The sequence below is a fragment of the Acomys minous genome (genome assembly GCF_964271855.1).
Source record: "Acomys minous genome assembly, chromosome: 16".
Classification (NCBI taxonomy): Eukaryota; Metazoa; Chordata; class Mammalia; order Rodentia; family Muridae; genus Acomys; species Acomys minous.
This window is the reverse complement of record NC_140498.1, coordinates 80,503,135-80,518,551: the sequence shown is the minus strand read 5'-3', so window position 1 is coordinate 80,518,551 and position 15,417 is coordinate 80,503,135. Positions and strand designations below refer to the sequence as shown.

At 51.1% G+C, this 15,417-nt stretch overlaps 1 protein-coding gene across 14 annotated transcripts in view; it reads right to left on the bottom strand.

The window, feature by feature from the left end:
- The window catches only part of RIMBP2 (RIMS binding protein 2), a 189,971-nt gene that overhangs the window by 11,904 nt on the left and 162,650 nt on the right, over positions 1-15,417 (bottom strand). For 11 of the 14 annotated variants that reach the window (XM_084762949.1, XM_084762954.1, XM_084762951.1 and 8 more), the window contains 8 exons: positions 14,584-14,730; positions 12,683-12,841; positions 10,307-11,017; positions 8,831-8,948; positions 4,303-4,487; positions 3,595-3,763; positions 1,889-1,992; positions 338-409 (listed from right to left, as the gene is read on the bottom strand). In XM_084762949.1, coding sequence (XP_084619075.1) covers positions 338-409; positions 1,889-1,992; positions 3,595-3,763; positions 4,303-4,487; positions 8,831-8,948; positions 10,307-11,017; positions 12,683-12,841; positions 14,584-14,730 — 1,665 coding nt within the window. The remainder of the gene's footprint in view (positions 1-337; positions 410-1,888; positions 1,993-3,594; positions 3,764-4,302; positions 4,488-8,830; positions 8,949-10,306; positions 11,018-12,682; positions 12,842-14,583; positions 14,731-15,417) is intronic. The other 3 variants (XM_084762946.1, XM_084762947.1, XM_084762945.1) reach the window with 1 other exon arrangement.

Genomic DNA, 15,417 nt, shown 5'->3' with positions numbered 1-15,417 from the left:
TCCCTCTCTCACACTGTCTCTCTCCTTTTCTTTCATTGCTCCCACCGTTCTCTGCACCACTTCTGTTTTTGAGACAGGGTCTAGCTATATATATAGTCCAGCCTACAATCCTGCCTCATCCTCCCAAGCACTAGGACATGTGTCACTTTGGCCCCTAGATTTATATATTCTATACAAAAGAGAGCTCAGCTCAGCTCAGAGAGGCAGCAAGCAGGCAAATGTAACAGAACATGGCATATTCAGATCACAGCTCAGGTGCTAATTTAAGAGAGAGAGAGCAAACCAGGGGTTGGGACCCACAAAATGAGCAGCATTTCTTGATGTTCCAAAAACTTACATAATAAAATCCATCTTCATCAATTTCGCCAAAAACAGTAATAATATCTCCCGTGCAGAACGGAAGTTCAGCCTGCAAAGACAAAAGACAGAGCTAATAGCATATTGCCACGTGGTAGGTGTTATAAAACAAGGCCCTGGGTTTTTTCCCACACTTAGGGAATTAACCAGCCTCTCAACTGTGTCAAGATGCAGGGTGCGAAACTGAGGGATTGAGGGGGATGGGTTGCTCAAAGCTCAGGGGTGGGGGTGGGGGTGTTTGCTTAAAGCTGCGGGACTGGGGGTTAAGGTCTGTTCTCAGTAAGCCTGAGAGGAACACTGTGTATTAGAGGTCATTGCCTCCTGGGAATGCACAGGAAATCTAGTCATATGGTAACTCTACACCTGGAACATTGGGGGGAGCACTCCCTGAAGACTGAGGACCATTGGTCAACACCCTCTCTGCCCCCAAGAAAACCTCCAAGTTCGACATCATCAATTCAACATCCAGCTGTTAAATGCCAGCCAAGCGTCAGGTCCCAGTGTGGGGACAGCAGAGAACACTGAACACAAGGCCCGGTGTCCAGGAGTCCACTCTCCTTATACCAGAGAGCCCAGCAGAAGGTAGAAACAGAAAGCTGGCCGAGGAGCACTATTAGTGCAGTTGCGTCTCTAAATGCAAGAGTGAGGTGATTAGGTTCCCCAGGGGGTCGCTGATAATCGGGTACAGTGAAGCTGTGAACAAGTCTCCGGATCAATCAGGTTCGGGACAGGTGACTCTGGAGGCAAAGACCTCAACCTTATTTCTGAGTTTTTTCCTTACTTCGGATCATGTTCTACCTTTGTGCCCTGCTGTGTCCGGCTGCCCCAGGCCCGTGCACACTGGAACACCAGCCCTCCTTGCTCAACATCTTTCATCTGCACAGTGAGGGATCATCAGCCACAGTAAATTTATTTCTCTACTAAATTTCTCTACTCCAGATTGTCATGCCCAGTAAGTGCGGGACCCGGGTCACTCTTCCAGGAAACTTGGGGGATTTGCCACCATAACTGTCCTTGTGACATCAAATACGTCATTCATACCCAGAGACCACCACTCTGCACATAGGCCAGGGTGCCTTCTATGCTGACCCAGTGTGTAAACTAGACACCCTAAGAGATGAACAGAAACTCAGAACACAACGAAGCGAGTGGACCGTACTCTGGAATAGGGCTAAGCCCTGTCTGTCCTCTCAGTGGCAAACCCGTGCGGTATACTGGGTCAGAGTGACTCCCAGCTGTGTGGGGGTAGAGCGGGACAGTTAGTGAGTGAGGCTAGGAGTGGCCGTTGGCTCACTTAACGGTGACTTCTGGGGTTTCTGCTGGCATCCTCGGATCTCGACTAACCATGGGTAACTGAAAACGTGGACCTGTGTTTGCCGGGAAGTGGCTGATCACTGGGTCTCCCTCTCTACCATGCCTCAGGAGTGAGGCTTAAAGGCATGTGGCCGGCGTGGTGTGCTGCCCACCAGAAGCTTTAGCCAGGCATCAGGCATAGTTCCAGGTCAGCAGGGAGAGGAGCCGGGGCTGGTACCTCAACGTCCACGTTGGGGGAGCTTTCCCTCGGATCGTAGTCGTAGAGCGCCACCATTCTTCGCGTGGGCACAGAGTGACCCCGGCCACTTCTTCTACTTCTCTCTGCAAATCCACAAGGTCTAATTGTGAATATCCCCAAATCAGTGGTGGCCCGACTCAGCACCCAGAAGAGTGGGCGCAACTTGCTAATGTCTCTAGCTTGGGGCAACTGTCTCAGCCTCCAGTGCCCCTGTGTCCACCATACTATGGAGGCTCCATCAGATAAGGGACCTCCTCCCAAAAACTGAATCAAAGTGGTCTCAGGCACCACATGGTTATGGCTTGGGAAAGCCTAGCAGGCACCATGAGGTTCTGGGAAAGAGTCACAGCTATCCTTTGAACTGACCTGGAAAGAAGATAGAGGCTTTTTTTTTCCCCCTTTTTCTTTTTTTGGTTTTTCGAGACAGGGTTTCTCTATGCTATCTTGGCTGTCCTGGACTCACTCTGTAGGCCAGGCTGGCCTCGAACTCACAGCAGTCCACCTCTGCCTTTGCCTCCTGAGTGCTGGGATTAAAGGCGTGCGCCACCATGCCCAGCAGATGGAGGCTCTAAAGACTCAGGAAACTAAGGAAACTTACAAAGATCAGGACACTCAGAAATTTACAAGACTCACAAGGCTCCTCCCCTAGCTTCTAAAGCTAGAGAATGAGACTCCGGAAGAGTCACCTGCTGGTGGGCAGGGGCTCCAGGGGTAGTTTTGGTGAGTCATCACCCATACTGGACTGACATCTTTTTGATGCTGCAGCTGCCTTTGAGTCACCCAGAGTGACATGGCCAGGTGGCAGCCTCGAATCACCAAAGGCAAGGTGAATACAGTTACCATTACAGATAACACAGGGAGAACAGTGACTCCAATGGTCTGACTTTGGGGACGGGCTAATTAATCGTGGCCTATCAACCAGTTTCCACACTTGAGCCAAGTACCAATCCAAAGCCCCTTAAATGAAGAGAAGAAGGCAGGCCCCGTGAGGAAGGGCCCTGTTACAACACTGATGGGTTTTCTGTTAGCCTTCCTCCCATCCTCCCCGGAGAGACCGATGGCGTTTTATTAATGTAACTGTACACAGGGGAGGGGAAACATCAACATGGAGGATATGCCTCCATCAGATTGGCCTGTGAGCAAGTCTGTGGGGCCTTTATATTTTGACTGATGAGATGATTAAAGTAGGAGAGCAGGACAACCCTATGAGGGCAGTGCCACTCTTCCCCCTCCCCCCACCCCCCACCGTGGCCAAAGGGCAGGTAGCTCTAGGTTGTAAAGACTGAACAAGCTAGTAGGCAGCAATCCTCCATAGTCTGTGCCTTAGTTCCTGCCACAGCTTCCCTCATTGATGGGCCCTAAGGCGAAATGAGCCCTTTCCCTCCCCAAGTTGCTTTTGATCCAAATGTTTTATCACAACAGAAAACAAGCTAGAACAAGAAGCTAAGACTTTTAGTTCTACTTTTCCTATCCATGCACAAATACTAGGGTGTGAGAATGTTCCTAAAGTGCACAGGTGTATTGCGGCACTGGTATGCAGAGTGAGTTTTACCCAGAGATAATGGATAGCAAATCCTCCTGAGAACTGGGCACTCAGAGGGGCTGCGTGGCCTGTGCTTCTAGGAGCTGCCACTGCTCCCTGCTATGGTCTGCTGCAAAGTACAAACCTGAGGGACCATGCTCACCTATTTTCTCCACAGGTGTATTCAGGGGGAGGAAGCCTTGTCTCAGGAGCTGGTCCATCATCTCCTCGTCATCTGCGTGGATCTCGGAGACCATGTTACAGGGAATGAGGCCAAGCCTGGCGCAGGTCTCCCCACGGTAGAAGCCATCTGCGTCTTTGTCTCCGTATACCTGGAGTCACAGGAGATGTCAGACCATTCTGATAGGCTGGCTCAGCCATCCATCAGCCCCAATGACAGCAGAGTCACCTAAAGTCAAAACTACTTAGAACACACCTTTTAAACCCCACCTACTTAGTTACAGGCCTGCTGGACCTGTGACCATGGCTCCTTGCCTCTTCTGCCCTACCCCTTTGTTGGTATGCCTGCTTGAGGTTCAGGCGTCAGACACTGAAACCACTGCTTTTCAAATTCAGGGTCTGTGAACACAGGCTCAGACTGACCATGTCGTGCACGGGCCACACTTAGGCGTGTAGGTGTGTAGGCACAGGTATGTGCTCAATCCTATAAGGCAGACAGGTGAAGGCAGTGCCCCTTTTCCTAGGTGAATTATATGCAATGCTTGTCCTGTGCTCAAGGCTTTCACAGCCCTGAACCATCTCCTCTAGCAGCCCTTGAGGTCAAAGGGCTACTACTGTCCATGTTTACATGAGCACCACTCCATCTCCGCCACCAGTCTCGGCCCCCCATCCTGTGGCACCACACCACTACCTTGATGATCTGTCCTTCTTTGAAGGGAAGCTCCTCTTCTGCAGCATCAGGGTTTGGGGACATGGTGAGGGGGTCGTAGTCAAACAGAGCCACAAAGATGCGGGCCGGGAGCTCCTCGGTACCAGGGTCCGTTTCAGACTCATCATAGAAGTCTGGAGAAAGGCGGTCTCGCCCAGTGTATTCATCTGGAGCATGCAGGGGACAGAGCATGGGGGTCATGTGATGCCTGTGGAGCAATTGCGGGGGGGGGGGGGCACAGCTCACACATGAAGTGAATCTATGAAAAGGGGCAGCCCTGTGCACCCATCTTTGCTGTCTGGGCTCAGCATGGGGCCAGTAATCGGCCACGGAAGCAAGAGACCTAAGTCTGCCAGAAGAGGTGTTGGGTCCCCTCAGAGTGCAGATGAGATGCCCAGCCCCCCCCCCCCCCCCCCCCCCGTGACATGCCTCTTGGGTCCTCAGCAGAACACAAGGCTAAGTACAAGGTTATTTGTCACTCGCATATTTCAGAATTCAACATGGCTGACAGCGCTGTTTTCCTGGCTCTGAATGTTTAACCAGCAGCAGATACACCTTTCATGGAAGAGAACTCACCAGACAGCAAATGCATTGTTTTGTTTTCCGTGGACCTTTAACTTATTCTTAGAATAAAATTCTTGACAGCCTGTTAATTTCTTCACTGTGGTTTTGGCAGACAGCAGCCCAAGAACTCTCACAGTCACTCTCACAGCGTGTGTGGAACCCAGGGCAGCTGTGAGACCCCACTCTGGCAATAGCTGGGGTTTGCAAGAGGAACTTAGCCCCCTGTCACAGGCCCTGGTTAGATAAGTTTCAGCTATAGAAATGGCTCAGGGATGGCAACTTCTGGATGTGGCTTTGACTAGCATTTGGTGTCTGGTGAGTTCTCTGTGCTTTTTGGGGTTGCGTTATATGGCTTCTCTGTGGACAGCAAGCCTCTGGCGTCAGGAGCTGAGTGTGAGCCTAAGGATGGAGGCCTATGGTCAGCTTCCCCTAAAAAATGCTAAGTCCCCTGGGGTACCTAGGAAGGCCTTTACCTAGGAACAACTAATGCACCCGATGTGTGGCAAGTCTCAGCTAAATGTCTGATGTGGCCTATAATGTGCAAGCTTTTCTTGGAGGGGGTGGCTTCTCTCTTTTGAAGGGCTAGACTTTGTCCAACTAGTTTTCAATTTTCTTTTGTTGTTGTTGTTGTTGCTGTTGTTGTTGTTGTTGGGTTTTTGAGACCAGGTTTCTCTGTGTAGTCACGGCTGTCCTAGACTCACTTTGTAGACCAGGCTGGCCACGAAATCACAGCAATCCACCTGTCTCTGCTTTCCAAGTGCTGGGATTACAGGCGTGCGCCACCATGCCCGGCCTAGTTTTCAATTTTCAACATTTCCTATGAACATAGGATGCCCTGTATCACTCATAAACCACCGGGAGAGCAGGAAACCATGGAGGAGGGTACAAGTTGATTATTAAGACAGATATCATTATGCTCAGATGGGTGTGGCCATTCATTTCTCAGGAAAGCAACCCCCTAAGCCCCACCCCGAGACCTTGCATTAGATGGGTAAGTAAGAAAATTAGCACAAAGGCCAAAAACTACTCAGGCAAAAATCAAGCACAGGGCTGGAGAGATGGCTCAGCAGGTAAGAGCACCATCTGCTCTTCCAGAGGTCCTGAGTTCAATTCCCAGTAAGCACATGGTGGCTCACAACCATCTACAATGTGATCTGATGCCCCCTTCTGGCATGCAAGTTTAAATGCAGGCAGAGCACTCATATACATAAAATAAATAAAATCTTTTTTTAAAAAAAATCAAGCACGATTAAATGTCTTTAGAAACAGGAAGCCAACTAGTGACCTGGCACCGTTAGGCATGGGGCTGAGGAACCTGTCTTTTCAAATCATGCAGAACATGCTTTACTTAGTATTAGTACTACATAATACTTACTTAATAAAGATGCATAAATAACCACATAGTAGCCACAGTATTTTACTTGGTTGTGGCTCCATTGTCTATTAAAAATACACCCAGGAAAATATGATATGAAGATTCCATTACCATGAGGAAAGAAAAAAATAGTGCTTTTGAATATAGCAGGTTTTTAAAGTACTAATTGCTTTTTTTTTTTTTTTTTTTTTTTTGCTTTTCACTTAATATGTATATATGCGCACTGTGCATATGTGGATAACCAGAAGAGGGCATCAGATCCCCTAGAAGTAAAGTTACAGGTGGCTGTGAACTGCTGGGTGGGTCCTAGGAAGCAAACCCAGGTCTTCTGCAAGACCAGCAACTGCTCACAGCCGCTGAGTGAGCCTCTCTCCAGACTCTACGTGCTACTGTCTTAGCACGAAAGGAGAGTCAAAGACCAGAGGAACATGCCTTCCTGCCCCCTGCCTTGACTCCTTGGCCCACCTCCCTGGTGTTCTTCCTGGGGAGTGGCAGACCTATCACAGGGACGTTTTCCTCTGTGTGCACGGGCACGGAGGTTTGTCCTTCCTCACACAGGCACCCCACGCCAAGTTCTGGGTTAAAGTTAATGGTTTTTCACAGGTCTTGGAGTGCTACAAGAGCTAAGACGAGGTAAAGGGGGCTGGCATGGGTGCCTGCTCTTTCAAGTGTTAGTATTAAGGGTGTGGTCTCTGTTACACAGCATCACTCTCTCTCTCTCTCTCTCTCTTTGGGCCCAGTCACATGCCTGAAGCCTCTTTTGTTCTTCGCCTAAGGACCCAGACAAAACTCCCATGAGATTCAATGACAAGGGTACCAGCCAAGACAGTGAAGGCTGTGCCCGGATCTCAGGGACAAGGACACCGGACATGTCTATGGGCATGGACTGTCCCTGCCTTCTTGGTCAGTCTCTGACTTGCTGTGGTAGTAGCATTAAGTTCCTGGTGTGAGACTGGAATAGGAGCCCCACCCTCCCTCCATTAATGGCATATATCTCACTGCCTATAGGAGCGTCCTCTCCTGTTTATGGTGTCTCTGCTGAGGGAGTGGAGATTGGACAGTCAACTTGGCTAGCAGAGCATGAGGAGGCCCGCCAGTGGGCCAGCCCCGGCTCTCAGAAGCCCCACTGAATGGGACAGCCCAAACCCGTTTCTGCTCACTCTGTCAAGGTTGGTTGGCCAGGCACTGGGATCATAGCACAGAGCCCCGTGCTGATCTGCCGTCTTGGGGTCTGTGACTTTTTGAGTCTGGCCGCACACCCCTTGCTATCTTTTGTTTCACTACAAACAGGTTTTGTTGGTAATTGTTGGGTGGATTTTTTTGTGGGAGGAGGCTATCTCTTTGTTTAGGGTCTTTTATCGGTGTGGCTGTGAGGATGGAATCCGAGGCCTCACCTTCCACCAGTTAAGCCTCATCTCCAGCTGATAGCACAAGCAGCTGAGCATGTCCAACATTCCATGGCATCTTTACTGGTAGAACAGATGCTTGGTGGAGATTGTAGAAGATGCAAAAGAAAATGCTTCAGTGCCCACTGCAGGAGGGAGGCATCTAGAAGGGATTCTTACTGCTGTCTGCATTGCTCTTGGGCTTGGGGGAAGAACAGTATTGCAAAACTTCCTGCCTGCTGTAATCCGAATCCTTTCCAATGTGGGTCACCAGAGCAGGTTTCCTTCAGCTCTGAAATGTTGACCCTGGTATTGTCCCTAGCCATCCCTGTGTGTTTGTGTGTGTGTGTGTGTGTGTGTGTGTGTGTGTGTGTGTGTGTGTGTGTTTCACAAAAGGTTTATTTGGCTCCTCCCCATCCCTGTTACTTCACGAACACCACCTCTTAGAATAACTGTCCCCGTGACTCCATGTCAGTGGCTGCGGCAGCCCCCGCTGACCTGTGGCCACCCTTAGCACCAGTGGATGACAACAACCCAGGTGTCATCAACACCTGGCCCAGGTGTCGTGAAGTAGGTGAAGAGAATGGGATCGGGATGGACGGCGAGGGGAAGGAGTGGTGTGGTTAGGAAACACGCCCTGGGGAAACTCCCAGGTTCCAGATGTTTCCAAGACCCGCATCAGTGTGGCCTGTGGAACCCTGCACACCTGGAGCTCCCCTGGATACTTTGGGTATACAGTCAACCCAGTGACTCTCTCTCCTCAGGGAATTGCTAAAGTACACTCTAGAGCATGTCTACGGTGGCAGATACAGGGAGGACTTCCCAGAAGGAACTGCATCCTCCACGCGGGGATGTGGGAGGCGCCATCCCAAGGGCGGGGGTTGGTGGAAGAGGAGGAGAAAGGATAAAGCCAGGCGATACAGAATGTTCTTCTCTCTCTCCTGCTCCTCCTCTCTCTGTCTCCTTCCTCACATGGATGGCTGTCATGAGGTAAGCCTCACTTTCTCTTCCCTCACACCCATGGTGAACTGAACCCTGACACTATGAGGCATGGTTGTCCTTTTTCTCCTCAGTTGCTTTTCTCAGGCATTTGTCACGGGGACCCGAAGTCCGAAGATGTGATCTCTGAACTGTTTTTAAACAGGTGGTGGGCAGGAAGTAAGTGATACCGATCAGGGCCACTAACCAATGGATGGCGCCATCGTCGGCCGGTGCCTCTGGGGACCTCCGCCGCCGTGCGGATACCTTCGGCTCACATGATCCATCCGGTCTGCTCGTCCCATCAAAGCAGAGTTTCCTAAAATCTAGACCCAGAAGAACACTGTGGTTAGACAGGGTCGGCCTCGGAAGGCATGGAGGAGTTCAAGCCAAATCAATCCGGATTGGAAGCAGTAGCGCTAAAGGCAACTAAACGTAGCTTTTAACTGAAAGGTTAGCTGAGTGACCTGGGGAGAAGGCAGCCAGGCCCAGGACCTGGCTTTCTACATCCGGGTCTCTTCTGGACACACCACAGTGGGGCTGGTAGTAAAAACGAGTCAGAGGAGGAAGCTTTGGGTTGACGCTCGTGAAGCGAAATCCTTTGAACCAAATTGACTATGGCTTACAGCTCAGGCTCCATTTCAGGTTAAGTCTTCTTCTGGTTTTGTTGTCCACCCCCAAGTGTCACTAGCAGAGACACACTGCCGTATTTCCCCAAGTCCATCATAGACAGAAGGGGTAGAGAGGGTTCTGGACACTCAGGAAAGTGCCTGTGTGTTTTCAGCCTTCATCGTGCTCCGTGGTTAACCTGGGCCTGTCTAGAGCTATCTACTTCTCGGTTGGAGTGGAGGTCAGGACTGACTAACGGAGAAGCAGATCGCTACAAAGCAGGCTGATGGAGGCCACTCCCAGGAGTTGGGGGCGTATGAGCCTATAGCTATGGGTGAGACTGGGCGACGTGGGGTGCAGCCAGCACCTGGTATGGACAAATCACAGAATGCGTAGCTCAGAAGACGGCTTGCTGTCATGCTGGGGCCCACCTGTGTGGCCAATGACAGTTGAGCAGAGGGCGGGTGGGGGGTTGTTGTAGAAAGGATACAATTACAGAGATGAATGAAGCTTTGGATGAACCCCCTGGTGTGTGGTAGACACGGGGCAGGGGGCACGATTGGGGTAAGGAAAACATTGGATACAATTTACAAAAATGGGTTTCTTCCCTAGTTTTTCTCCATATTTTTAAACACAGATGAAAGCCAAAAGGGGAAAGAAAAAACAAAACAAAACCCTTAAAAAGCCGAAACAACAAAGACAAAAAGCCTTTCATCACACCAGGAGTCCTCCGTGAGCCCGTAAGGATCATTTTTGGGGGTGTTTCAGTTCAGCTAACCCTTAATTAAAACTTAGATTCAGTTGTCCTTTAAGTAAAGCAGCTGTAACCATCGCTGATTCTGTGGGGGAGATTGTTATTCCAAAGCAAGGGAACCTTTGGGATGGTGAAGCAATTGGGAAGCGATGGGACTGAAGAAATTAAAAAAAAAATAAAATAAAATGCAGGGAGAACCAAAGAGAGCGGCTGAGAGTCCCTCGGATGCCCGCCAAAACCCGAACCAAAGGCAGAAACCAACAAAAGAATGAGCACGGATTGGTTTGGCAAGCGCGCAGGGAGGATGGTTACTTGACACACCAAAGGGCCGTCTGCCACTTGGGGAGGAGACTGTGCGAGGCGCTCAGCTGCCCTACTGTTGGGCATGGCTGAGCTTTTCCTCCAGACACCCCGAAAATCGTCGTGGTCGCTGGCCTCGTCCCAGCCATCCCTCCTGGGCATGGGCCTCTCCGGACTGGGCTGGGTGTCATCGCTCCTGATCACGTCACTGAGGTCCACCTGCTCCCCAAAGTCCTCTTCGATGCTGCTCTGTCGGGTCAGCGTCCGCCTCCGGGCCAGCAGGGGCCTTGGGCTTCTCCTACAGGGACAGTGACCAGGGCCTGGACTGCACTTGGCCGAGGTGCTCCTGAAACTAAATCGAGACTCCTCCTCCTCACTGCCACAGTCCAAACCACTGTCCGGGCTCCTGGTGGCCGAGCGGCTGAACCGACAGCCTCTGTCTTCCAGAAAGAGATCCTCCATATGGATGCCTGGGCCCCTGTGCTCTGCAGGGAGCCAGGATCCTTGTAGGACCGGATGTCCCCAACAGGACCGCACTGGCCCACGCTCCATGGCCAACAAGGCCCTGGCTCTGGAGGACCCCATGCCCTGCCTGAGCAGCGGCTCGCCATGCTCCGTGTCCTCCTCAGCTACCTCGGGGATACTGAACAGTCTCTTACTGCGATGGGGCTGTTGGGGGAACTCGGGCTGCTCCAGGAAAGCGCCTTCCAAGCTCCTAGCCTTATGGCATTCCTTGGGGACAGCATGTGTGAGAGAGCGGTTGTATGACCAGACATGAGGCGGTGGAGGAAGGAGAGAAAACACACACAGAATTAGTCTTGGCAGCGAGGCGGTGGGGGCAGCGTGAGGCAGCCTCTGCTCATGGGGACAGGCAGCATGCCTGCTGGGGCTCTTGGGATGGAGCAAATGGGTCACGTTGTGGGTGCAGAGCAGAAAGTGGGGGACAGCACACAGACGAGCCAGCGGGACAGACGGACGTCAGGAGCAGACGCCATGCGGGTGAGCCACAGGGAGAAAGGGTGGCCTAGACAGGAGGAAACAACGCTCCCAGGCTCAAGCCTGGTCCTGTGCTGAACAGATACCCAGAGTGGTGGCAGGAATTTGTCTGCCACCATGGCTGATTCCCTGTAGCCCATGGATAGCCACCTTTGACTGCCAAGTGTAGGGGAAAGTGGCCTCACATTGTCCCTGTCTAGTCCTCCAGACTATTTCCTTCCCAGCTCTTAGCTGACCGTTTTCCCATTCCCTCAGCTAAAGCAATAGCCCCAGGAGAAGCTTGGCCCTTTAGGACACACTTGTAACCTGGTGAAGGTTGCCAAACTTCAAGTGCCTACTTGGTACCTTCAAAGGGCCAAGGTCCTCTGCCTTCACACCTGAGATTTACCACATCTGGCCCAAGGAGGTCTCCGCACCTAGCACAGAGCTGGCCACTCTTGAGGTCACTACATAAACACTCCTGCATTCCAGCTTTGGCCTGCATCTCCACATGCACCAGCTCCTGCCTTCTGCCTTTGTCTCCATCCAAAAAGCATATTGTGATGCTAACCACCGCTCTGTGCTCTCCTTTCGGGGAGATGTGGCTGACCCTAGGAAAGCACTTCATATCGCCTGCTGAGATCTGGGGTGTATCTTATGATGGGTGCCCGTGATGGCCTTGCCAGCTGCCCTCTCCCCCGCCACGGGTCTGTGGACACCTACTACAGTGTACTGTCTTCTGCCACTACCCATGAGTGTGTGGGCCCAGGATCTGTTAACTTGTGTATCTTTCTCCCTTATAGTGCCACCGTCAAGGATTTGGGGTTTGGGTGTGTTGAGCACTATGAGGGTGAAGAATGACAGCTGAAAAAGAGGGTAACACAGGGTAGGTGGCTGAGCCAGGCCAGTCGGGGAAGAAGGGTCCCGTGCTCTGGTCCCTTCAGGAAACCTGGCACTTAGCCAGTCATTGCCATGTGTGAGTATGGGTCCACAGCTCCCAACTCCTCTTGGCAGCTGATTGGGAGAGTCTTGAAACCCATGCCCATAAGAAGCCCTGTGGGTGAATGGCACACACCTGTGGCTCCCCGACCCCCCCTCCCCCCACTGCTCCCTAGAATACTGCTTCACAATGCCCTTCATTTGTGGCTCAGCCCCGCACTGTCAGTTCAGTGCTAGCCGGGAAGCTGCCCCTGCTGTCTGAGCATGTCAGGCTTGGGGCAAGTTTTGCTGCTTATCATTCTATTCTCACTACAGTGCTGGCTGCATCCGGGGGTTCCAAATGGATCCCCCAAACTCCTCTTGGCAAAGCAGACAGAGGCGGCAGGTAACTCCTGAATGCAACCATAGAATCATCTCAGCAAAAAAAGGCAGAATGGGACATCTCCCAGATTTGGGGCACCCTGTCATGAGCCCAGTGCTCACCTTGAGGGCATTGTGAGAGGTACCACTGGGCCGGCGCCGGCCCCCATCCTCCAGCTGCATCTCTGAGTATAGCTCTTCCTCATCCTCTTCCATGATGTCCGACAGGTCTGACCCCCGGCTGCTCTCTGTGTGGTACTCATCTCCATGGCAACAATGGGGCTAGGGTCAAAAGGAACACAGATGGGACTCTTTTCTTTCTTTCTATTTTTAAGTGCATGGGTGTTTTGCCTGCATATATGCACACTACATGTGTGCCTGGTGCCTAGGAAGCCTAGAAGAGGGTGTTGGCTCTTCTGGACCTGGAGTTATAGACAGTTCTGAGCCATGTAGGTACTGGGAATCCAAGCTGGTGCTCCAAAAGCGCTATCCTTAATTACCAAGCTATCTTTCCAGCCTCTGATGGGACATCTTGTACCTGCCACAAGTTCCCAGGCTATCCTCCTTGAGTCCTGGACCCATAGTTGCCAATTTGTAGAGCCCATGTAACAAGGTATGTGGGGCACAGTATATACACAGCTTGCCTTGGTGAAGAAAATGAAACCTGACACAACGATGTTGTCTGAGCTGCAGAGAGAGGACAGCACAGGTCACCCCACCCTGACAGGCGTGAAGATCCCAGACTCTGACGGAGACAGAGCATGCCGTGCTGGTAAGTCACATCATATGATGCTCAACTTCTCATCTGTCACTTCTCTAGCTGAACAGAGGCTCAAATCCAACATTGCCAATCCAGATGGCTGAAGGCCAGGGCACCCATGTGCACAGTGTCACACAATGGGACAGGGCAGGGCAAGAGGCCACATTTGGTGACACTGAGGGGTTTAAAAGAACCATTGTAAAGAAAACAAATATACACAGGGATGCACAGACACACAGACTCATCTGCATATATATTTCCACACACAAGAACACAAATAGAAACATGCTGACATGCATACTCATCATAATACACATGCAGACACTCTTACAGAGATATGTACGTTAACATGTGTCCATGCACACATGCACACACAGCTCCATACACAGCCACATATACACACATGTACAATGATACCCAGGAATTCAGTCACATATACTCACATAGTGAGCACATTTGTACATACACAATATGTGAGCACATGAATAAACACACTCATGTACATACATACCAGACAAGTAGACATGCATATGCATACACACACACATACACACACACACACACACACACACATACACACAAACATACACAGAGTTACATAGAAACACACACATAGGCCGGGCATGGTGGTGCACGCCTTTAATCCCAGCACTTGAGAGGCAAAGGCAGCTGGATCTCTGTGAGTTCGAGGCCAGCCATGTCTACAAAGTGAGTCCAAGACAGCCAAAGCTAACACAGAGAGACCGTCTCGAAAAACCAAACAAAAGAAAAACAAACAAACAAAAAAACAGAAAGAAAAAACAAAACAAAACAACAAAACAAAACAAAAAAAGAAACACACATGTGCACCTATATAGACACACAGGAACTCAGTTGCTCATGTCCACACATAAGCACACATACACACACATATTCATGTACACAGGCACACATAATAAGAACACACACAGGAACATACATGTCAACAAGCACCACACACATACACGTACATGCACAGACAAACAGGAACACATGCACACACCACACACATTAATACACGGGCACATACACTTGAACACACATGCACATACCAAATAAGCACAAGTGAATACACAAACACATGTGCGCACATAAACACACACATGCAAGGGCACACATGTGTATATGAACACATGGGCACACTCCCAAGGCAGGTTGTGGCAATGTCCTCAGGCCTTTAAACTCTCCTAGGCGTCCTGCTAAAGCCTCGGCCAGCCGAGGGCTGCTGCGGGGTACAGGCTCTCACCTGCTTGCCCAGCTCTGACCCTTTCAGGAAGTCATCCACGGATGTGCCTCTCCTCTTGACCTCGGGAGAGGCATAGCCGTCCTCCTCGTCGGAGTTGGCATACTGCCCAGCACTGCTTTGCTCCAGAAAGAAACTCCTTTTCTCTAACTTGGAAAGAGAAAGGGACAAAGATGAATGGGCACGTGGGGAGGGGCTGAAGGGGGCGGGGCACTGTTGTTATCCTGGGCCCCCAAGTGCTGAGGAGGGCAAGGAGATTCCCAGAGCTACCCTGGAGAGGCTTCTTTCTCTCTCTCTCTGACACACACACACTGAGGCCTGCAGCCTCCCTCAGGGCAGATGCATGAAAGATGCCAGGCTGTGACCCCTGAAGCAGGTGACTCTAGGCTGCTGCTGGCAGGTGGTTCCCATGAGGTCTAGACTTCCTCTCACCTCTCTTCTCCCTGAGGCCTGGATCACTGTGAGCATCCCTAGAGGGGACCATAGACCTCGGTAGGAACCTTCCTCCTCCAATGCTTACCTCACCTGGCTTTAATTTGGCTGCTCTGAGGCTGCACTGGGATCCTCTGCCCCTTGGCCACAAGCACCACCAAGAGATCCCCAGTGTAGGCCTTGTTCCAGCCTCATGAGGCACAGAGCACCCTTTGTAGTGAGAATTCTGATAGGTTGGCTTCTTTGAAAAGCACAGAAGTATTACAAGAATATGTGTTCGTTTTAATCCCAGATGTGGGGATGTGGGGCTGTCCGCAGCAGCTGACTATGATTTTCCTTGTGCAATTGCAGAGGCGTGGTTTTGCCAGCTGCAGTTTCTGTGACTGAGTGATGCTTGGAATTCTG